At 34.0% G+C, this 24,932-nt stretch overlaps 2 protein-coding genes across 3 annotated transcripts in view; one reads left to right on the top strand and one right to left on the bottom strand.

Moving 5' to 3' along the window:
- The window catches only part of MCPH1 (microcephalin 1), a 118,706-nt gene that overhangs the window by 19,222 nt on the left and 74,552 nt on the right, over positions 1–24,932 (top strand). The window contains exons 9-11 of the mRNA XM_063153408.1: positions 10,559–10,596; positions 13,275–13,437; positions 18,981–19,058. Of these exons, the coding sequence (XP_063009478.1) occupies positions 10,559–10,596; positions 13,275–13,437; positions 18,981–19,058 (279 nt within the window). The remainder of the gene's footprint in view (positions 1–10,558; positions 10,597–13,274; positions 13,438–18,980; positions 19,059–24,932) is intronic.
- Positions 22,648–24,932, bottom strand: part of ANGPT2 (angiopoietin 2) — a 41,418-nt gene continuing 39,133 nt past the window's right edge. For both annotated transcript variants that reach the window (XM_063150715.1, XM_063150714.1), the window contains one exon: positions 22,648–23,952. In XM_063150715.1, coding sequence (XP_063006785.1) covers positions 23,792–23,952 — 161 coding nt within the window. In that variant the 3' untranslated portion in view covers positions 22,648–23,791. The remainder of the gene's footprint in view (positions 23,953–24,932) is intronic.

Raw genomic sequence — 24,932 nt, 5'->3', positions numbered from 1 at the left:
ATTTCCTGGCACAGAAAACTGACTAAAGCTGCTATATGTAAATCCACAAACCACACTCAACAGCTCTTTCTAAGACTATTTGCAGAAAGTGTGCCTGGACATTTGTCAGGTTTGTTGGTACTGATTCCTTCTCTAGTGAAATTACTCAACCAGAGCATTATACATCAGTGCTAGTTCTGACTCATTTGCCTTAAGATCCCAACATAACGATTATGCACTGAGGAGAAACAAAATGCTATTTGAAATTCTCTTTTGTTCTTCCCCTTTTTCAGATCTGACATTTCAGTCAGAGGTATCTTTAAATGGTTCTACATGGTGTCTGCTTGCAAAGCATGCTCTGTGAGGTGTTTAACAGTAGCAAAGCTAAGCGAATGCTGGAGAAAATTTCTATTCAGTGTTTTGGCTGAAAGTGCCAATGGTGCCAAAAGTTCTTTTATCCACCCATTTCAGCTTAGTGATAATACCATTTCACCCAAATGGTATTATCAATATTATCAAATATCAATTAAAATGATATAATTTGGTAATATTAAAAATATTATCAAATATCAATAAAATAGCAGTACACAGTTTCATTCATATCATGAATGCTTTTTAAAACTTATTTTAAAGGTTTTCATTGTCATCTTGACTATGCAGGTTCATATGGAGACAATTTTGGGGAAGGACAGGGATTTGACTGGAAAGGGAAAAAAAAAGAACTTCACAAAAAGGTGTTATGTGATTAACCAGGTGCTATGTCTGGAAATGAGACTGTTGCACTGAAAAGTTTAAATTTAAAGAGAATATTTTTCTAAGCAAAACCAGACTATGTACATTTTTGTAAATAATTATATTGCAAAGCCTCTCTCGTACCAATCAAAATATGTTCTTGGAGCTTCATGAAAGCAACCAAACTTTATACACCATTTTTATTTAATACTTTTTTCCAGTGGCTATGGCTTAAACATTGCAACTTTTTTGCTGACTTTTGGCAATGTAAAAGTTAAGTTAGAAAACCTAAGTTAATTTCCTTTGCCTAAAGAAAAAATGGGAGAGAAATGGTGCAAATAATTTTTAAAATAATATTTTATTGAATCGCACTATTATAACGAATTTCCTAACACTTATTTAAATCTTAAAAGAAATTCTATGCTAAAAATACAACTGTAAAAGAAATGCCATTTCCTAGATAGTTACATGTACAAACATTCCCAGCAATGTGGCTATGTGACTCTTCAGCCAGACCATATTGCTGGGAATCTGTTATAAGTGTGATCTGTTAAATCCATTACTTTGCTTCCCAAAATAAGAGACAGCTATGTAAATTGCAGCTATCTTTTTTTATAGAAAAAGGGGTTGAAATCTAATGCTTCTTTAAAAATATTTGAGATGCTTGCTGAATGTAGTTCCCAGATAATTAGTGTGCTTTAGTTACAACTCATTCCCTGTGGTGTGTGCTTCAATGAACACTACCATTCTAATTCATTCAGTACAGTGAATGCACATCAGTGGGTCTTTGGAGTTCACTATGTAATGATAAATATTAAAAAAGCCAAGGAAAAATATCTTTTAGGAAACAAAAATATTTAGGTCTAGGTGTTAACATTATTTACTGCTATGGTTCTTTCAATTTTTTATTTGTAGTTTCTTAAATAGAAATCAAGCTATGGGTTTTTTGTTCTCTGCTGTGCTATTGTGGTAGGGTTTTGTTTTCTTCAAAACCTCATGCTGGTTGAGTTTCTTGTATTTTGTTTTAGCTGAAGTCAAAACTAAGAATCCCTTTGTTCAGATACTTGTATATCACAATTTTAGGTTAAAGTACTAATAGTTTCTTTATTTATACTCTTTATATAGGCATGCTTATTGTACTGTTAATGTGGGAGATGTCAAATCAAATATATGTAAAATTGTACTGTCAACAAGCAAAAGCCATGGAGACAGAACAGTTTATAATGGCAGCTGCATGCATGTTTGGGGAAGATAAGATTTTCAGGAACCTTTAATAGCTTCAGGAAAAAGATTTTTGAGTTTGAAAACGCATCACCACTACCCCAAAACCAGGACTTTTGGTGTGTTCAAAGTCAGTGCATGCAGACAAATTTATAAAATTCACTCTTAGTTTTGAGACAGAGTTGGTAAGGATAAGCACTGTCAATTAATGCTTGTGAATGTCAGCAGGTGGCTTCCCTGGTCTAGAAATCTAAGTTGATGATAGTGGATTGCAGGGAGAAAATAAACCCTTTATGCATTGTGATGTGTTTCTCAATTATTCCATGAAATTGGATACATAGTTCTTTGTTGCTTTGCATAGGGAGGACAAAATGAAATAACTAAAATCCATCTTAAAGCCAAAGATGTATTCAAACACGTTGTTTGCAGTAGTGGTGAACTGTTGAGTGCTCATTTCACAGCTTATTGTCACAAAAAAGTTTATATTTATCACAACATCTGTTGCATGTCACAAATTAAATATTTTGTATTTTTAAAAGATCAGAGACTAATATTAACCAATTAACTGCCATTTCATTCAAATAAAAATTTGTTTTATATTTTTAGAGGGATATGAGAGGTGCTGGATATCTTTTAAGGCATCTAAGAGTCTCACATCAAAAGTCTCAAATCACTAGAAATGCAATTGGAATAAATTGTAAAGTAAAAAAACCTTAAAAGTACTGTTTTCTGAATGAAAAGAAGAAACTCTTTAACCATGTGAAAAAACCAGTTAAGCATCATGAGGGATGATTAAAAACATATTTTTACAAAGAAGACAGTATGGACTTAACTGAAATTCCTTTGTTTTGTTTTTAAAGAGATTCATCTTGGCTCGTATTTCTGTAGCTCTTGGATTTGGGTGAAGGTACATCAACACTGAATTTTAAAAGATTTTTTGAGAGAAGATTTTTACAAGCAATCTAAGCTCGTGCTGTGGAACAAATAGCATGAAGCAGGCCATTGTTAGATCCTGTTATCACAATCCTTTTAAAAATTACTTTATTCATGGAAAAACAAATGCTAATTTCTGGAAAAATCTGTAACTATAAAACATGAAGCATCTTGCCAGACATTCAGGAAAGTGACTTCATGACCATATTTTATATGGGCTTTCATAGACTTGTCTTAGATTGTATTGGTTTCAGGAACAACATTGTTTTATGTTTTCCTTCCAGTTTTGACTTGCAGTTGCTTTGAATAGGTACATATTTTAAATACTGATGCTTGAAATGTTACTGACTTGAGACACAAATGAATAGACAGTGAATTAGACCAGGTGGAAGCATGCAAGCTCCATTACAATTAACAAAGAAAAGACTGGAACTACCTACCTTTATGGTTTGGGGAAAAGGCTTACTGTTATGGGGGTGGTCAGAGAATAGCACCATGAAGGATGCCTATGAATCCCATGGTCAGGGACAATCTTAAAAATCCTTCTATATGATTAATCCCATTTTCACTCAAACTCCACAATGCAATTCTGATTCTGGACTTTCTCTAGCTAGTGAATTTGTCCCCCACACTTCTCCCACATCAAGTGGAGGGCTTCCAGGACAGAAGCCATACCATACCCTTGGCATTTGCTGCTGTACCTTACATTGCAAGCTTTGGGCCATATCCTAATGTCAACAGCTTTGTTAGCACCCCTTAGGGGTGCTACCTTTCCTGACAGGATTATCTCCTGTAGATGAACCTAATGGGTTGATTTATGACCTTGGGTCCCTAGAAATCATTCCCTTTTATGACAGGTTTCATATTAGCTTTTTGGGACCACCTACTGAAGTACTGTGGTCTATTGCTTAATTTTGAAACTGTGTCTTTTAAAATCAGTGCCTTTCTAGGGCAAAAGGCACATGCTCCTTTCAGCTCAAGCTGTTTCCTGTTGTTCCAGGGACACTTGCAGCTGGTGTTCACACTCTTGTATGTGTTGTTGTTTGGAACACTGGAAATGTGCTGTGACAGTGAAACCTGAGGTGGTTGACTGTAGCTTGTCATCTTAGAAGGCAGGATAAGAAAGATCCAGGAACTGAATTTCCCCAATTTTTTATATAAAATTGTCACTAAATTGTTGTTTGCTCAACAAATTGACATATTGGTTATTTTTAGAGCCTTCTTCTAAAAGTCATAGAGGCTTAAGTCAGTGGAGAGTTTTGAAATTTTTTGTCTTCATAAAATTAAGGAAAAAAACCCATTTCACTGTTTCTTTGTTTTTCCAAAAAAGCTGGTAGGCTTGGTGAGTTTTGATTAAGAGACTGTTTATGCAGCTTCACGTTACTTCAGAACATCTTTTTGTTACTAATTTTAGGCAAGTAGGAAATTGATCAAGATCTGTCTATAGTGAATGGTAGATAAGGATAAGCACCAAGAGTAACATCCTGGAATCTCAAGTTTGAAGTACATTTATGTCATCTCCATCCTTTTAAATAAAGTCTGTGGCACTCTTGGATTTAGTGGTGGATGGAAGGCTTAGGTGCAAAAAGCAAATGCGGCTTTCTGGCTCAGAGCATGAGGGGGAACACTACAGAAATGTTGTGCAAGAAGTCAGACCACAGAGTCCATGCTTGAAGCATTCCTCGTTGCTGAAGATACGTATCTATGCTGTTCTTTTCTGATTTTGATATGTACTGTGTTCACAACCATCATGCCAGAAAACCACATAATCCACTGGACTGCAGCTGGTTTGGCAGAGAATAACTGTAAAACTGAAACTCTTTTCCCTCTTGGAATCAGCAACTATCACGAGGAAAAGCAACTGCTGCTTAGATCCTTTTTTTTTTTTTTTTTTTTTTTTTTAATTTAACTTTTGGAAAAATGAGCAGCCTATGTAAACCTATTGGTATCTGGCATAACTCTACTGGAAATCCTTTTGTTAATGGGTCTCCTTTCTAAATTATGGTCTTGCAGATCTTGAAAATTGTTGAAAAGCAATCTGAACAAAAGACTTCCTGATCTCCTTTTTGTCAGCATTTGATGTTTCCTCATTAAGATTTTTTTTAATAATTTGACAGATTTCCATCCTTTCTCTGGAAATTTCCATTTCCATTCTCCATCTTTTTCTTCATTGAAATTAAACTTTTGATAGATTATTGGTGTGATCTTTGTGGAATTGAATTATGACAAACAAATCTGTGTGGAACAGAAATATAAATATGCAATCAGTCAAACAGGAAAAAATCTTGCAACACATTACATATGCACTACAAAAATCTTTTGTGTTTCACATATTTCCTTCCTTCAAGATACTAAAAAAAGTCTCTGTGGGCTTCTAAAAAATTATTATTATACCCTTCCTGATATTGCTGTTGCACTTAAAAGCATGAAGTAAATTTTGTCCACTTGTTTACCATATGGTCTAGAAGGCTGTAAAGCTTTAAGTCAGGTTGTTGATTACCATCAAGTGGGTTACAGTCTTGTCAGCAAAGTATTTACTGAAGTTTAAAATCTTTTATCTTAACACAAAATTACCATCAATCCTGGATTGAGTCTTTTGGCCTGCAAACATCTTCACCTCGAATCCCACTCATTGTTGAATGGTTGGCAATCTCCAGAGGACTTCAACTATCCAAATTAACCTTACACTGCTAACAATTGTGCAAACGCACCATGTAACAGTTGGGGTGATGCCAAATGGTTCCTTCCCTCTTAAAATGGTTCCATGCTTACACTCTGCACAAGGGAAATGTATCTTTGTGCCTAAGTTCTTCTGCCCAATGACTCACAATGGTGAGTCAAAATATCAGTATCAAAGGACTGATAAGAGAAAGGCCAGCCAGAAACTTAATTACAGCTTTGAATAATTGCTGTTTGAAAATACTGAATAGTTATCATTCATTACAATTACCAGTTATTTTCATCTATGAGCCACAATTACTTGAATAAATTAATGTAGTATTACTTACAAATTGTTTCTATAAACAGCCTTTAAGTTTTGGGTCCTCATTGCAATCTTCTTAAATACAAGCAGAGTGAAATTAACCTGATTTTTAAATATTCCTATGCTACCTATACCTCTGTCTTTTGGTTCATATACTAATAAGACTGAAGATTATTACTTCTGAAATGCAGTTGTAGAGAACAAAATTGAGTATAAGGGTAGTAAAGCAATTTCAAAACCATCTGATAGACCTACAATAGGCAGAGAAAAAAAGTGATTTGAAGATTATAAAATAGTATAATATACTCTTCTTTAAACTGTCTTTGCTCACAAATGTACTGTTTTCTTCCTGCCTGCCTCCAAAAGTTCTTTATTCCTTGAATATTGGCCAAACCACTTAGGGTATCTTGTTGAGTCCTGAAGTTGAAGATCTCTTTTTTCACTCCACTAAAACATGTATCTGAGTTTGAGACTACTCCAATGCTTATTTCTTTCAGAACTTCAGTCAACCCTAAGGCACAAGAGAAGAACTTGGACTAAATAATAGATAATTTAAAAGTCCTATAGTTGAAATAATTTCTTGAAAAATATTTGAGACCTGGGTTCTTGATACAAAGATAAAATAAGATCTAATGTACATAGGCTGGAATTTAACCAGTAACAAATCTAAACCTATTCCTGTCAAATCAATTCTTTGCATGAATACACTTTATTCTTGACAGCTAGTCTGGGAAAACATTTTATGGTCTAATTTTTATTCATTTGTCACTTACGAAGAAGAACTCACAACATGCTTTACAAAGCAAAGTTTGAGTTCACCTTCTAGAAAAGCAGGTTGCACAAAACAGGACTTGTCCTTCAGCTCCAAGAAACACCAGCTCAAATTTAGAAGACAGAAGGAATACATTTTGATGTTGGATACCTCTTTTGTGGTGTAGGTCAGTTAACAAATAGGAATTATCACTTTTAAGTACTGGGGAAATTTACAAGTACTGTTTCCTTCTAGCTACTGAAATGAATGTTCTATATTTCAGATGACTTAGAAAAATCTTGTTGTTGGCAGACTCTAAAGAAGTACTTAATGCAACAGTGCTTCTAAAGAAATATGTAAAGGAAAGCTGAAGCTGTCATTTATAATGAAGTCTGAATTCCAGACCTCAAAAATAATTCACAAAGAAGCGTGTGCTCTGATTCAGTGTATGGATATGCAACTCTTCAGGATTCAGAGATTAATGATAAATAAAAGGACCAGTTAACTTAATACCACCTTTTCCAGTGTTTTATTAATAATAATCCTGCTACAAACATGCATTAGAACTCATAATGATGCTCACCAGATGTCTTTTTGCTGGTCAGAAAAGTAAATGCTAACTCTTTTTTTCAAATAAAAGCAACATGTAAAATAAAACAGACACAAAAAGCACAGAAGAAAAATTGCATAGTAGGGGGTGGAGGAGAAAGCAATTAACTTGAAAAATGTAGAACTGAAAATTAGAACATAGTTTGGCTAAGTTTTCTACTTGGTAACTGTAATTAAAGAGTACTACTTGTCTTATTGAAGCAATAAAACAAAATATTGTCTGCTTAGCAAATGACCTTTAACTTGCAAAAATATGCAGTTCTGAATGCAAATGAAATAGTAGTTTGGAAGAAATTAAATTTATTTCCAATTTCTACATTTTGTGTACACCCTTCTGCATTCTTGAGCCTTTGAACTACTTCGAAGTGCACTGACAAGACATTTGTTCAGAATTCTCACTGCATCATCTTTTACACAATGTGTTGTAACATAGAAGCTACAATTCAAAACTGACCTTGCAGGGTAAGGTCAGGACAGGCTGTAGATTTCCTGATTTGTGTGGATCCACTATTTTTACTTACCTATAGACTTGGTATTAAGGAACTCCTAACAAACATTTCTGCTCTGAAGTTGAAGAAGCAGCTGTAGGATCTCAAGCTGCACTGGCCTTAGTTTATCAGATTGCTTCTTTTTAAGCCAAGTTTGGCAAAAATAGTGGTGTGATTAGTAATACTTTCATAGCATTTATAAAAAATTGCGAGGAAGGATACTTTTTTGCGCATTCTGAACTGACACATCAAGATCTACTTTAGAGCTAATACTAGACGAACACTCTCAAGAACCTAGTGCAACTGCTGTGCGTGGATTTAACTCCAGACTTTTAGGCAAGAAGCTTGATTGTGATAGCAATGAGGCTGGCTTCAGGTAATAGAGGAGAATGTCATGACCATGCTGAAACATACACATTTGATGTAGATGAGTTTTTCCACCCAAAAACACTGGACAGAGCCAAGCAAAACCTTGTTTTTAAGCCCTGTCTTTGCCTTTCCAGACTGTTACATCCCAGAGTCCTTTAATGCTCATGAGTGTATGGAAATCCTACAATTTATATTAAGACAGTATGAGGCATATACTCATAATAATGTGACCTCACATCTGATTTTAATCATCTGACCTAACCTGTTCAGTAATGTGGGGCCCTTTTGCCACAAGAGCCCTCAATGTGTTATTAGATACCTTTTTTGAGTGTTTATTGTCAAATTTTGAGTGCATATAACTTAATACTAATATATTCATGTTATGATAGATATATTTGACATATATTGTTGCATTGTCATTACTTTTGCTCAGATTCTTTGCATATAAAATTCCAGTGTAGAATTGAGTTGGAACTTTCAAGAGCAATTAAATCTGACTGCTTGTTTGGAGTTGGAAGTAATGCAGTAGAAATTCTTTTGGCTAAGAATAGAACCAAATTTGATCAAGATAAGGGCATATTCTTTTTAGCTATCTGACTAGCAGTAGAGTGAGACATCATCAGTAAGTATTGCTGGCAACAAGTTAGAATTTGGACACGTGTATTTCCAAAAATACTGCATAGAATTTCTTTCCAATATTTCAATGCAAAAGTTTCTTCCTTTTTTCTTTTGAATTTTTCTTTTGTTCTGTTGTTATTTGGATTTATATTTTCACATTGTATACATAGTCAGTTTGAAGTATTGTAGCACTCACATAGTGTGGTCTGAGTGCACGTTTATTATTAACCTTAAAAATTATTGAATATGGTGCATTATGTTACTTCTGAAGACTTAAATGGTGTCTGGATTTTGTGGTTTTTAAATGTACACAACCACAATGAAATTGCCACGTGTATGTTGAAATGACTACTACTTGTGTTATCTTTAACCTACATTCTCAAGGGTACATGTTCTATTTATGCAAAAGTGTTCATATAATGAATAGTCATGGTGCACATTATTAGTTAGTCTAATTGTCTACACGGGTATTTCCAGCTCTTTTCTTAAATGTGAGAGGTTACTTGGTTGTTCAATAGAGAACTCTTCTGTACTGATAACAGAGGTCAGATGGAATTGCAGCAGATTTCTCTCTTCTGTTCTTTGATTCATTACTAGGTAAAATGAGTTGCCCTGAATTTTTTTTTTTTGCCTTTGCTCCCAATTAGAAATATTTTTATACTTTTACCTCAGTGCATTGTCCAAAAGAAACTGTATTTTAGTGGATACTTTGGGAGCTTGCCACTTGTGGTCATGGTAATATACTGGGGGACAGAACTGGGAGTTAGTATTTCATATGGAGCAGTGGCTATATGGAGAAGTAATTTAAATTCATATACTGATTTTGAAAATTAGAAGACATTTTTTGAAATCATTGTATAAAATTCAGTCTCCTTTTCCTACAAAATCAAAATGATTGTATACATATATATATATATATATATAAATATATATATTTGTGCATGTTTATGTAGCTATGAGTTATTCTTAGCTAAGATGATCAAAACCTCTTCTTACATATGTTTTTTAATGACCATGTTCTATGTAGTTATGTATTTCTCTGATGCTGCTAAAATTGATGTTCTGTCCTGCCTTTGTGCATACTGGGGGCTTTCATGGTCAGTGGTGATGAACTTCCTCCTCTTCTGACCTCTGTAATAATAATTCTTCCCAAGCTTATTTTAAGTCCGTATGGGGCAAGCATTCCTGCTTCTCACAAAAGCTATGGGGAGTATTGCAGGAGAAGGGAGGACTGCTGTTTAAGGTGTCTCAGAATTGCTGATTTGAAGATTGCTGTATTCTTTGAGTATGTCCTGTTTGTGATATTACTTGGACAACTTTTATTCACTAGAAAATACCGAAGAGTTGAAAGAATGTTTATTTAACCTTGACATAAAATACTGAAGTTGTGCCAAAACCCCCCAAAAATACAGTATCAAAATAAAAACAAAACCATTAAAATTATATTTCTGGTTTCTGAAGCAGTTTCTACCTTTCTTTTGGAAGAAACTGGAATTATAAATTGCCAGTTTTCTTTGTTGTGGGTAAGCTTCCTTTTCCTTTCCATCTGATGAAAACTAAGGAGACCAATACTGTCCTTATTTCTGTGGCATCCTAGGCTGGAAATCCTTTGCATTTTGCCTTTACATTCCTGTCTTTTGCTATACTGTATGCTTTGACATAAAACATGATTGAAGGGTTTTCTTTCCTTCCATATCCTCAAAGTTTAATATTTCTGGTATAAGTGTTAATTAAGTACAGACTTTTCCCCAGGTGATAGTATAGTTATGAAGTAGTTTGCACCTTTTGAACATAACATTTTCTAATTTAAGGGGGTTTTTTCAGAGATTTTTTTTCCAGATTTTTTATGTTTTCTTGTTTCTTTCATGTCTCTAGCCAACAAGGACGCTAGTTATGACAAGTATGTCTTCTGAGTAAGTATGAAGCATTTTGATTCTTTATTCACCCTGCCATTTAAATTTGAATATTGATAATTTTTTATGCTTACAGATAATTAAATTTATCTTTGGGCTCTGCACTTTATTTCGTTTTGAATTCTTGCTAGAAACTTGTTTGTGCGTATGTATTTTGTTATTATTTGCACTGTATATACAAGATTTTGTTTCTCTGGTGGAGACTGAAGTAGTTCCATAGGTGAGATCAACAAAGGTTCAGAGCAATAACACTAAAATCTTAAGCAAGTTTTGAACTTATCTGAAGGAAATGTACATAGTAGTTGTATGTAGTAAATGGTTCAGCCCAACACAGCCTTTTGAGCATACATTTTTGTTATTTCTAATTAAAAAGTCGTAATCTGAAACATCAATTTAAAATATTTTATTTCATATGAGTAGTTGCAGAATAAATATCAGTTGTAGGCTTTCTACTGACTTCGTTTCAGAACATTAGAAGCAGCTGCCACTGCATATTTTGGGAGAGAGTTAATAATTTTCTGGCATGCTCTTATCATTCTCTTAAAAGTCTTAAAGCATAAGGAACATCCAACAAAAACACGATTCCATATTTTATACTACAGTTGCTTACAGTTTTTGAATTCTTTTTCAAAACTCAAGATATTTATACTACCCAAAAATCTGTTTCAGGTTTGCTGTAACTAAATGTTGACAGTTACATAGAAATAAATACTCAGAAACAGCACTTGGTGGCTATGCTTTCAGAAGTTTTTTGTAGAAGGTTATCAATAGCTATTAACAAGTGTACTTATATATGTCAGAAACATAAAAGAGAATTAATATTTTTCTTCTATTTAATGTGACTGGATGCTAGTAACACCAGGACTATAAAATGTACCTCACAAGTCATGCAATGCAGAGTCACTGTGGATCATCACTACAGTGCAGATAATAGTAGCTACAGCCTCAAAAGTGATTCATTAGAATTTGCATTTTAAGATGCATGAGTTCAGTAGTTTCATGGCATTGGGTTTTGAGATTATAATAAATGCTGCTCACTGATTCACAACCATACAGCTATCTAATTTTCTGATTTAAAAATTCACTGAAATTTTGCTGTAAATTTTCATCCACCAGTTTTTGCAGCTGTCTTAAGTATAAACTGGTGAGTTTTCTCTGCAGTTTGTAAGACATCTTTGATTCAAGACTTGTACAACAAAAAATTTTCTTCTCCTTGTGAGGAATTTTGCGTAGACACAGGAAGAATTTAGAAAAGGTTCAGGTAAAGCATGGAGCATGCAGTCTGGGCAGGGCCAGCCCCTATGACTTGCAATGTTGCAAAAACATTCACTTGTAGGCTATATCAAGCTAAAGCTCACAAAATGAAAAGGGAGTGCTAAGAATTCTAGTAACAATCAAAGCTATAAAACCAAGGCCAGAATTCATACCAGGGAGAGGGTTAGCCATAGGATTTTTTTTATAGTATGTCAACATACAATATCACCTTTTGATTCATGACATTAATTTGCTGCACTGTTTTCACTATTCATTTTCTTGTTTTAAATTTCTTGAAAAATGATTGCTCCGATTTTTGTGAAGAATTTTTTTTCAGTTTTGTTGGGATTCTGTTAAGTAGTGTTTGATTTAGCTGGGGTATTTTGGGAGTTCTACCAGACTTCCTTTCTGTGGAGTTAAATGCAGTGAGAATGAAGCAACCCCAAAGGCTTCTGGAGGTGCTCTGAGTGCACTTGCTTTGTGTTTGTGATTACCTCAGAAGTTTTGCCTTAAAGGATCACCACTGTGATAGTGTGGCTGTGTTCAAGGTTGTGACTTGTTGCTTTCTCTTGTGTTCCATGGACATTTCCAAGTTAGTTTGGGGAGTAGAGAGGCCACCAGGATTTTGCTTTATTTTACAGATCTTTAAGGATCATTCATAATTGTAAAAATAATCATTAATAAAAGCAGTAAATTGTTGTCATGCAACAGCTTTTCTCTTGTGATACCAATGTCTTCCTGTTTTCATAATTATTTATTTATGTACTCCTGCATAACTATGTAGATAGCTCAAATTAGAATTCCAGTTATAGATGGCCATTCTGGAATGTAGATCTAATTTTATGTATTTCATTATAATTGTATTTAAGGATAAGTGAATTTTTAATTGAAACATTGGCATAGATGTGTAGGTTGCAAGCCAGATAGAACTTTAGGACTTTTCTAAATTTAGACACAGCATTATTCAGATGCTGAATATCTGGGTCTTCTTAATGAAAACCTGTTAAATGTGCTGTGTCTGCATGTTTACATTCCTTGGTAATATTTTTTATAGTACTATAAAAGAAAAAAAGAATTAGGCTCTGTTGTGTTGGGCATTGTACACAAACAACATAATGGATAATTCTGCACTCAAAAGCTTTTATTTAAACAGACAAGATAGATGAGGGGGGCAAAAGGGCTTTGATGTGCAAGTAGATGTGATTGTGTGATAATGGAAAAGGGTCTGTTAGGACTCTGGAGAGGCTAATGAATTTAGGGCTAGTAAATAGGTAGAGGCTTAGTGAGAAAAGGATAAAAAATGTTTAGTGGGAAAAGAAATGAGGTGAATTTGAATTAATTTGTGGTGTATGTATAGGCTTTTATAATTCTGCCTTCCTCCATTCAATGTTGCATGGGCTTTTTTATCTTTTCTTCTTTTTTAGGAAGCAAAATACAGTAATTCAGGTTGTGAAGAAACTTGGAGACTTTTTGTTCTCAAATGAAGTGTGTGAAACAACAAGTCATGTAGTTACTGGGAGTCCTCGTCGTACCTTGAATGTTATGCTGGGAATTGCTCGTGGGTGTTGGATTGTTTCTTATGAATGGGTAAGAAATGTTTCTAACTTTACTACACAAGAAATTAAATTTAGTTTGTATAGCTGAAATATCAACTATGTTTGTGTCCATGCAACCTGCTGTGATGCCAATGTTCAGTTATTCAGGCTTACTTAGAGTTAGTTCAATTAGATGAAATTTGTCTGTGTGAAAATCTGTTACTTACTTACAGGTTTTCAGTGTTTAATTTAACCAAAATATTCCTGTGTTGTACCTCATTATCTAGCTTAGAAAGAGGACTTATCTCATGGATGAAAAACTCATGTCCCATGCATTATTTTTGGACAGATTAATTTCTGCTCAACAGTAGCCAACTCACATTATTGAACTTTCTATGTCCTGATATATTTCTGTTATGTTCTGGAACAGATATTGTGTTCAGAATTAGAAAAAATAATGGGAAATTCTTGGGTATTTCACTGCAAATGGGAAAAAATGTATAATAGGAATAGTGGTAAGTGGGTGGGGAACTTATCTGTCAGCCCAGCTTAATCCATCTGAATTGCTCACTGTAATAATAGAGATTAACCACTCTGTCTGACATTGCAGATGACAGTTGCTCAGCTTTCCTCATTTTCCAGAGCTATAAAACATAGATGGTGAAATTTATACGGAAATAGCTCTTCATCTTATACAGAAAAGGGTTGTTGAATAACTAAATTTCGTGGTTTCCTTTTTCTTATAAATGCTTTAAAATTTACTTTTTGGGTGGAAAATAAACTGCTGCCTTTTTGTTTTCAATATGTCTGGCACTTTCCAGTATGAAGCTTGTCCTGTATGATACATATGCAGTTCTCTGAAGTTCTTGTGGTATACTTCAGGTTTTTCAGAAGGTCTTGGTGATTAATTTCCTTGGAATAGAGGGTTTGCATCTTTGGCCACCTTAAGGATCCAGTAATGTTCCTTTGTGGCAAAAGAAAACTAATAGCATCCTTGGCTGCATTAAGAGGAGCATATTTGAGCAGGGGTTTTGGAGAAGAACATCTCAACAGACTCATTCCAGCCTACTATATGGTTCTTTGCATCTATTAATTAAATACACTGAATTATCTGTCCCACACTTGGCTTTGTATGGAGCATTAAACAAGTTACAAAGTAATTGTCACAAGTTACTTTTTCATATGGGGTGCTCAAACATGAAAGCCACCTTTTTCCTTGAGAAAAAGCTTCAAATAACTACAAAGGTAGCTAGAGATAAGTACTACAAAATAGTTTCCTGTCTTTGTACATAAAGCAGTGTGGATAATCAGTATTCCAAGTGCTGTCCTAGAATTTCATTGCCCATTTTATGCCCTGCACTTCTGTGAACAAATACATGGTGAAAATATGTAGCTATGCTCTTCATAGAGCAGTTTTGGTTGGAAATGTTGCCCTCCTGTCTTATGGTCTACCTTGTAGACTCATCCTGGGAGCACCTATATCCCTCTTATAGTGCCAATAAGTTGAATGAAATTGTTTCAAGGGTTAGTTTGTCCCTGTAGATGTTATTGGATGAAATGCTGATGCTGTTTTCACTCATTTTATTGAGCTGCTATTTAGACAAAGATCTGAAGTTACTAGGAGAGATGCATGAGAAAGAACTAGAGAGGAACTTCGGATCTCCAAATCAGGTTTGATCTTATAGTATCTGCTTATCTGGAAGATTGCTATTTTTAATAATTTTAGAACTGTGCTTACCTCTTTCACAGAGACTAGGTCCAACTTTGCCCATAAATGTATTTTCCCTCAATTTATTTATTTGTTTATTTATTTATTTGACTGAATTAAAACGGTGCTTTGAACCTTTTAAAAAAATATATCTTCATCTGTTTAAATCATTGAATCATATGATGTAAGTACTTCATTTTCTTATTTCATATTGTGTCAATGGCCATTTGGCCAGACGACCAAGTACTTTTGCCATCTTTTTACCCAAATTGGTTAACTAGAGATGAGAAAACTGAAGCCTTACCTAGCCAGAATTGAGGAATTCAGTAGAAAATTAGTCAGTAAATATATTTACCTCTGCCTTTTGACTTGTGGACATAATTTAAGGTAAAGTGTTTTTTTTTCTCCTGAGAAAAACTTAAAATGTTATTTTTAGAGATAGATGTTGGAGAAATACCAAATTTACCATCAGACATTTAACCTTCATAGCACTCCATTTACATTTTCAAGATGAATTATTCAAATATAAATAACATAAGATCATGCATTGTACTAGCTAGATAGGTGAGAGACCTTAAATAATAACTAACCAAATAGTGTGTTTTCAGACCCTTTGAGCTAATTCTTTTATAACTGCACATTTGAAAACTTCGAGATAGCTCTTTATTCTCAATAGAAACACACATTCTGAAGTATTCAGCTAAGAATAACATTGCAAATCATAGCTTCTTTTTGAATTACATGAATCTGAAGAATTTTTTGGTGTTGCTAAGAAAATGTAACTGGTTGAAAATTTGCCAAAGTCAGAAACAAACTTTCAGTGACTTGGAATGGAAAGTTCTTGTCTTTGTTTTCATGAAAACTGAATGTTTTAGTGAGTGGTGACCTAATTATTTACTGCAGGACCTGTTCATGAACTCAGTATCCAATTTTCTTTTTATCTAGGAGAGTAGATACGATGGCTTTGTACTCAATTCCAGAACCATGATAGACAAGCATTAATCCATCTTTTGTTAAGACAAACAAATTTCATTTCTAAACAAAATTCTGTAAATACTACAAGGGTTGATAAAGGTCATTGCTGTAGAATTGGCCTGGAAAATGAAATAGGATTACTTAATCATAACTAATCTTTTGGGTTTATATTTTAATCTATTTAGGTTGTTTTCCAGCTACTTTTGATACAAACATAGTTTTGATACTATAAGGACGTGATGTATATGTAATACAGCACAGTACATCTGTTCCTGCTCAAGTTTATTTATGAAGAATTTTTTTAATGTAATATGCCTATTTATATCGTGATTAAAAGAGAAATTACATTTACAAGTTTCTTTTATGTTCAATAAATATATACAGCTATAAATATAAAGCCAAGAGGCTTTGATATTCTTATTGTAAATTGTTAAAAGTAATTATAAAAAATATACACAGGTACCACCCTAAAATTCATAACTTAAAATCCTAAGTTGCAGTCTTAAATGTATTTTTTAAGAAGTTACAATACTTTTTTTTAGCTGAACATTGCAATGCATTATTAGGTTTTGAATATTTTTAAAGGTCATTGATTTCTTAATGTGCTTAACTCTTATTTTTATGTTTGGTATGATATAATGGCTGTAGAAATTATTTTCTCTTTTTGCATAGCTGTTGCATTTTCAAATATTTGATTGTGCTTTTTCTAAAAGTAAACATAGTATTCTTTGAATGTTTTGTAATCAAGTTTAGCAGTAAGTCTAAGGATATGCTGCTTTCTATTGTCAGCAAAAAAAAAATCTTTTCCAATAGCCTGCAAAACTGGACACCTCTCCTCACAAGTCAGGCATCACTTGTCACATCAAACAAGGAAACAGCTTTTGTAGAAGTTCACATTCGAGGTTGTTGGTTTCCCTGGCAGTCATCAGGCATAAAATACTTTGGACTAAAAACTGTAGAACTTATTTAGAAAATAATTTTGTTATGAAAACTGAATTTGCATTTTACTGCTTTGTAGCAATAGATTTGGGGCAAAAGAGCCCTTTACAGAAACTTATTTTCTTACAAGCAATTGGGCCATTTTATAAGGTTTATATTGCTAGTTTATGATCAATTTGTCCAGCTTAGAATTTTCCATTAGTGAGCTGTAACATTGTAAAGGATAACTTTACCATGCTCAATATATATAATGCCAGTTTTTATCTACAGGGAATATTTCATAGACTCGTTCACAAATTTTAATTGGGAACAATTTATAATTTAAATTTAAACTAATAATATATGCATTTGTATGGCAGAGTATTTCAGTCATTGCGAATCACGCATGGGAATAATTTCAGACACTGATGAAATTGAGCTTGTTCTAAGATGAATAATTACAACTGTTTAATAGTGCATGGCTGTGCTAATGACTTAATTTATTTGAAATGGCCAGAGAGCTATTTAGGGAAGACATGAGAGAGGCTTAATTATCCTAAAACAGGGATTTACTTTCTGATAAATTCCATATATCCTGTTTAGGGGGTATATGTCTGCTTCTTGTTCAGTTAGCTTCACTTGCTCTAGGAGCAACAGAATGTCTCACTGGTAGGTAACAGGGCTTTTTTTGAACTTAAGGAGTGCCAGATGGCATCTACAAAGGAGACATTGTCAAGCTCAAATACCTGTAAATGGGAAAAGTTGTTGAATTGAGTGACAGTGGGCAAACTTGGCAAGGAAGATACCCGTGTTTTACCTCTGTGAGAAGCTTCATGGCTCACCACTTGTAAAATCAATGAAAAAAATAATTTTATCTTCCATCAGAATGGCCTTCAGAATTTAGGCTGCCTACCAATTAGGAGTAGAATGTCCTGTAATATGACTCAAGGGCATAGGAACTTTCTCTTTTTCCATTTGCCCATTAAGACAATGCTTTTACCAATTGAGGGATAGAATTTGAATACTCTTCATGGAGCTTTTAATATTATAGTCTACCAATTGCAAGTTATGATAAATTGTTCTGAAGAATGTTTAGAAAATCAATCCGTAAAAAATGCTGCATGGAGTAGTTCAGGGAAAGTTTTACCAAAAAAAAAAATTAAATATCAGAAATTGGAAATACAACCATTTAAAGTAGTTTTTTCCTTTTAAACATTTGATGCTGATCCTGATGGGAACAGAATTCTGGGCACAGTGGTGCACAGTTTTAAGGATTACTAGTCTCCAAAGATCATACTGGTCCAGTGTTTCAGAGCTCACAAATGATGGACACAAATGATTATGTGTTTTCTGGAGTGTCAGTGTTCTGCAGTCTTCTTTGATGCAAGAAACTAAGTTATTCTTCTTTGCAGGATGATTTATATATGTGATGTGGATTCTTTGCAATAGTTGCATAATCCTTGTAGTAGTAGGGGTCCAGTATTGTTTGACATCTTCATTTATGGTCTGGATGATGGGGAAGAATGCACCCTCAGCAAGTTTGCAGATGTTGGGAAACTCTGAGAAGTGTTTGATACACCAGATGGATGTTCCTGTTCAGATGGACTTTGACAAGCTGGAGAAATGAGCCAACAGGAACCTCATGAAATTCAATGATTACTGAACTGAGAGAACAGAACTGATATATTATGACTTCCCTTTTCAATTTTTTTGCTCTATGTATTGTGATTAAAAAATAGTTGACTTTTTGAATATGCTCACAATGTTTTAAAATGTAATGTAGCTGTGCATAGAAGTATGACTGATATTTCAATGGTTTGTTTTAGTTGTAAAAATTGTTTCTTTCTTATTTATTGATTTTTCACCCAATGATTTGGTTTGGGTAAATGAAATAGAAAGCGAGGTATTGTAAGAGCACTGTCACCTCTAATTACACATTCAAAAAGGTGATTTTAGAAATTTTAAGATTCTACTTACCACTTATTTTATTTTAGGTTCTGTGGTCTTTGGAATTAGGCCATTGGATCTCAGAGGAACCATATGAGCTTTCATCCAGCTTCCCTGCAGCTCCTGTAAGTTTAATGGTCTTTTAAGCTTGTGAGCCTTCTTTTGTTTTTCTGAAAAATGATTTGCCCTCTAAATAGGTTTAGTGAATAAGGAAGCCTACTAGAAAAATATTTTTTTTAAAGCAGATACTGTAAGGAGTTATTTTCCTCTTCATCCAATACTTTTTGAAGTGTGTGCAAAAACTTTGGTACATGTGGAAAATGCAAAATGTTGATTCACCAATTAACACCTGAATAAACCAGCATCTTACTGAAATATAAATGTTCTTTAATTTTATTTCTATTTGTACCTGTGTGCAAACTGGAGAGGCATGTTATTGCCAAATGGAAAGATTTGCAGGTCAGGGACTCAGGTTTTTTGGCCCAGAAATTACTTGGGCAATGGAAAATTACTGTGGTCTTCTAGAACTGCTAAGTAGGAAAAAATGAAGCATTTTTCCTGCCTCTAATAATCATTCTCAATTACTGAATTGGGAACTAGTGCATAAATGGGTATGTGGGGGCATGATGTATCTGTGTAGACCTCAGTGCACTTCATGTGTTGTAATTGATGGAACAGGGATTTTATTTTGGTTTTAAAACAAGTAGAAGTCTAGCTGGTTACTAGTCAATCATTCCAGTAATTATCCCTCCACTAAATTAGTGTCTGCAATTTTTTTCTCAAAGTTTCATACCAACTTTGAAGAAAGTGCAGTTAATGGGGTATGAAAATTATTTTTACTGTAATTTTATTAACTGTTAAGAACTTCTATTTAGCATTCTTTCTAAATCTATAACTTATGTAAATTTATATATCCAACATTAATATATATTATTTATTATATGTATTACTTATTTCATGATTGTAAGGTGTATGTTCTCAAAGTTTAGGGAAACTGTAGCAGTTCATCTCAAATAACCCTTAAAGAAATTAATTATCCATTATAAGTTCATATTTTTTATAAAATAGGAAATTAGATTTTTTATATAGCAAATACAGTAAGAATGGTAAACCTTAATGTGAAAAATAAATAAGAAGCATTTTCTCTTTTTTCCCCTTTTCTGTATTTCAATGAAAAAACCTATACTGAATTTCATATTAGGTTGCTTTGAGTTTTCTGTTTCTTTTCAGACTACCTTGATTAACAACAAAGTATGCTATCAGTAACAATGTACATAGCATTCTTCAGAGGTGATTCCTCCTGAGGTTTTTTTTGAGATTCCCTTTAGAGATTTTATTCCTGAAGCTGAAGTAAGGAGAATTTGAGGGATGATGAGAATGTAAATTAAGGGAGGTTAGGGTTGTGCTAAGAACCTGAATCACTTCTTTTTGCAATGTGCTGTTCTTGCAAAGGATCAAAGTTGAAGTCCAAGGCAATATTTCCACTACCATTCCTTGTTTAGTCACTCTAATTTCTTACGGTAACAGATACTTTAATTTTTTTGCAGCTGCGATTATTATCGGAGCATAAATTTATTCATGTGGTTTTATTTGTCTTTTTTTTTTTCTTGTTTCTTTCCTGCTTCCTAAAAAGTGCTTAGAGAAAATGGAAATACATTCTAGTTTTGCATACTGTTTATTTGATTACAGGAAGGAATTAAAAGTAGAGGTTACCTTGCTGTTATTTTTTTACTTGTTTGTACCAAGTCAAAAGTAGTTTTTGCAGCCTTCTGCTTCCTATTATTGCCTTCCTTCTGACATGTCCTCCTGTTGCTTCACTTTGGTCTTTGGTGCTCAAGCCATGCAGTCTTCTTTAGATGAAATGTCATTTAAAGACATATTCCCCTAACATTTTAGAACAGTCATCAGCCTCAAATTCTATAAACTTTTTTTCAACAAATAAAAACTAGCCATGCAATATTAAATTATTTTAGTCATACAGGGTTTTCCTTACTAAAATAAAGAAAGTTATTGTCAACCAGAAGTTAGCACAGCTTTTCTTTGCTAGACTGAGCATTCAGATGCTATCATGGTTTTTAAAAACATTTTGGAGGATTTTTGTTTGTTTGTTTTGTTGGCTTTTTTTCTCTTTCCTTGTATTATTGGTGTGGATATGCTTACTGTCTCAAATATTGGGAGTATTTTCTATGGTTGTCTGATTAAATGTACCAACACAGGAAATGCAGTAAGTAGACTCAGCATTTCTATTAAATTTCATAGAATCATAAAGTATTTTAGAGTAGCAGGGACTTCTGAAGGTTGTCTAATTCAACACTGTGCTCCAAGGGACTTGTCCAATCCACCCTTCTGCTAATAAATGAATAAATGAAAAGGAAAATTCACTTTCCCCAATTCCAAATTGTATTTACTGCCAGTTGTCCCTGTCTCTTGTCTCATAGCAGAAAACCTCCAAGGAGGGTCTGGCTTTGTCCTCCCTATACCCTCAGTCAGACACCTTTAAGATCTCCCCTTCCCTTTCTCTGCTCCAGGCTGAAAAACAACAGCTCTTGAGGCTTCTCTTGGTATGCTAGGTGCTTGTTGGTGTGTGTGGCCCCTCTACTAGTGTAACCACTCTTCCAGACTTCTGTCTAAGACATTTCTTGAAAATTTGTGAAAGCAATTTTGGGAAGTTTTTTTTTTTTTAGTCTGGGATGTGTATATCCTTACAAGTTTTTATTATGAAAAATAATAAAATACTAAACAGTAATTTCAAATACATAGAGATTATTTTATGGAACTCTTCAGACAGTGACTATTAATTTACATTATTTAGGTTTATATAAAATCAGATCATGAAGTAATATTAGAAATGTTTTTTTTGTCTCTGCTACACTTAGCAATGATGACACATTTTCAGTGAAGAAGAATGGTGGTTGTGTGAGTGGTGGGGTACTCTGATAGCAGCTTTAATGATTGTCAGTCTAAAATGGAGAGATTTCTTCAATCTTTCTCAAAACCACTTACTATTTTCAAGATAGAAACATAAAATCATCAGGTTGGCAGAGACCTACAGGATCATCCAGTCCAACTGTCCACTGTGACGTGTAAGCAGCATCACCCACTAGATCCAGATGCCTCTTGAACACCTCTAGGGATAGTGACTCCACAACCTGTCTGGGCAGCCTGTTCCAGTGCCTGACCACTGTAACAATGAAATTTTTTTTCTAATATCTAATCTGAATCTGCCCTGACTCATCTTTCTTCTGGGCCTGCGACTGCCAGCAGAGTACAAGAGAGATCAGACCCCACCTCACTACAACCTCCTTTCAGGTGATTGTAGGGAATGATGAGATCCCCCCTTAGCCTCCTCTTCTCCATCTAAACAACCCCAGATCCCTCACCCCTCCTTGTACAATATTTTTTCTAGACCTTTCACAACCCTTGTTGCCGTTACAACACCTTTTGTTAAGTTAGCTTCTGGAAATATGTCTGGAGGTTTTTTTTGTTTTGGGTTAAGTTCTTGCAGTGTAACTAATTCAGTCTTCTGCTGAAATCAAAGTTTTACAAAAATATTAGGAAAAGAATAAGCATGAGAATTAAAAACTAAACTTAATTTGGAGAAAAACCTCCACTAAATTATTGTGATGTATGAAGAAATATCTTCTCAATCTGATTTGCAATTTTAAAGCATATAGTAATAAAATGAAGGGGAGAAAAAAGAAAAAAAAGGAAAGATCACCCAGTAGAGTAATTTATTCACATTGTGGTGTACATTGAGGGCCTACCTACAGAGAATTTTTAGGGAGAAGTCCTAACCTTACTGAGAAAAACCTATAGTGTGACCTTAGATAATTTTCAGATTATTTTTCTTCCTGTTCTTAAAATGTAGCAATTTGTATCTTCAGTCATAAGCATAAATTTAATTGTATCAAAGAACATGCATATGTTTTTCAGTCAGGTTATTTTTACAAAACATATAGTTATATTACATCACCAGGTGATACATGATTGTCACAGACAACCGGACATCTGGTGTTAATGCCGTTGTCTCGGTTTACAAAATACTGGACAGTTATTTTACAGGTAAATGACAAGGGAAGGAAAAAAGTGCAATCTTCATAAGAATGTATAGGAATACATGCTGTATTGTAATTCATAGGGCTTTTCTATAATTTAAAGACAGTGACTGAAACAGACTGAAAAAATTATGACTTTTGTAAATGGTATTTCCCAAGAATAAATGCACACTACTTAAATGCTATTTGTCCTCTGTTAAACATAGTCATACAGGCTACTGGAAAAAATCCTCAAATAAGAGTAAAAAGTTGTTTAGGAGACTATGGGGGAAAAGAATGTATTCCCTAACTATAGTATTGAGCTAATTACAGAAAAGATTTTTTTTTTTATGTACATATAGGGCACAGATGACACAGAACGATAAATAGTTCTAGATCTAGCTAGAACTAAGCTAGAACTAGCTAAGTGTTTTATATTAATGTTTAAAGTTCAGTGGTGAGGCAAAATGCATATTCCTAAAACTATTTTAGGGTTTTTTTCACAGTTCCAGTTATTTACTAACACATACATAACATAAATGATCAGTAAAACAGAGTCCTTGAAGTTGTCTGATGGTTTCTTGGATGTTCTTTTTATTGAGTCATTTGGCCAAATCACTGCCAGGTTGATGCTTTAGACATTGTGTCTGGTTGAATAATATGAGCTTTAGCTGATCAAGACAATTGCAATTCAGGAACTGTACTGTACTGACCCCTTCAGAACACTAGTGCATGTTTCTGGGCTTGAAAAAATGAGACAAGTTGCTTGGTAAAATAAGTCTTTGAAGACTATACAAAACATAATTCACACAATGACAAAGCATTTAGAAATCTGCTGGTCGAATCATCATCGTCGTAGCTTTGAGAGAGTATCCCGAGCCCTTCCAGTAGTACCACTTGATCCCATTAAACTTGTTGTTGTTCTGTCGTAATGGATAATACATTCCATTGAGGTTAGAGGGACCACATGCGTCAAACCACCATCCTGCAAGACAGAAGACAAACATCAGCAGAAGTAATTCTCAAAATAGTATTTAAAGTCACTTTTTGTCTGGAAATGGGAAAGGAATCGAAACCCAGTTTGTTTGTTTTTATGATTTGGAAGTGTTGATGTAAAATACTTGCCCCAAACTTGAGGAAAGAAATGTATTTGTGTATCAACTCCATATTCTTGAAGCTTAAGCAGTACATTGTATTTGAAAATTGAGAAGAGAAAGTGTTCAATCAATTTATTATCCACATAAACATTTCTGACAGTCTGAGGGCAGAACACATTGAATTATGATACTGAGTTGCCTTTGGTTTTATCTACTCTTTGGTAGACTCCTGTTTTTCACAGATTTAATGAGTGAAATTCTTAATTCTTTCTAGAGGAATTATTCAGTTCTCTGGGCTGTTTGGTTCAAAACCTCCTGAAACATCATAAGAAGGAAAAGGAGAAAAAACAGCCCAAATGTACTTTGTATCCGTATAGTCCTGACTTCTTAATGGGTCATAAGAAAAAAATTATTTGTACTAATAAAATAATATTTTTATATTTCTGTTATGGTGGCGATAGTGTGTGTGTTCTGTTTTGCAGGGCAGTATTCCAACTATGCTTTTGGATAAACCAAAGCTGTCTTTTTTTCTTGGAGCTTGTGCTATAGGGAAATGAACAATTGCTTAAGAGATAACATGAAGAGAAGCCAAATTTACAAAGCACTTGTTTACATTTCAGAATGTGGAATTCTAGATGAACACATTATATGGAATTACTTGTGTAGCTGAAGATAAAAATACCACCTAGAGCTCAAATATAACTAGTGAATAATCATTAGAAAAATGTAGATATATCTGTGGTGTATCTTTGCCACTTCATAACTACATTGAAATAAGGAATTAAATTCTTGTACCCTTCTGTGGCACTTGCAGCATGCAGCAGCTCTTGGGGGTTTTACATCTTGGGTAGTTAGGGAAAGGGCTTAT

Source organism: Melospiza melodia, chromosome 3, assembly GCF_035770615.1.
Source record: "Melospiza melodia melodia isolate bMelMel2 chromosome 3, bMelMel2.pri, whole genome shotgun sequence".
Taxonomy (NCBI): domain Eukaryota; kingdom Metazoa; phylum Chordata; class Aves; order Passeriformes; family Passerellidae; genus Melospiza; species Melospiza melodia.
This window is presented reverse-complemented; position numbering and strand designations above follow the sequence as displayed.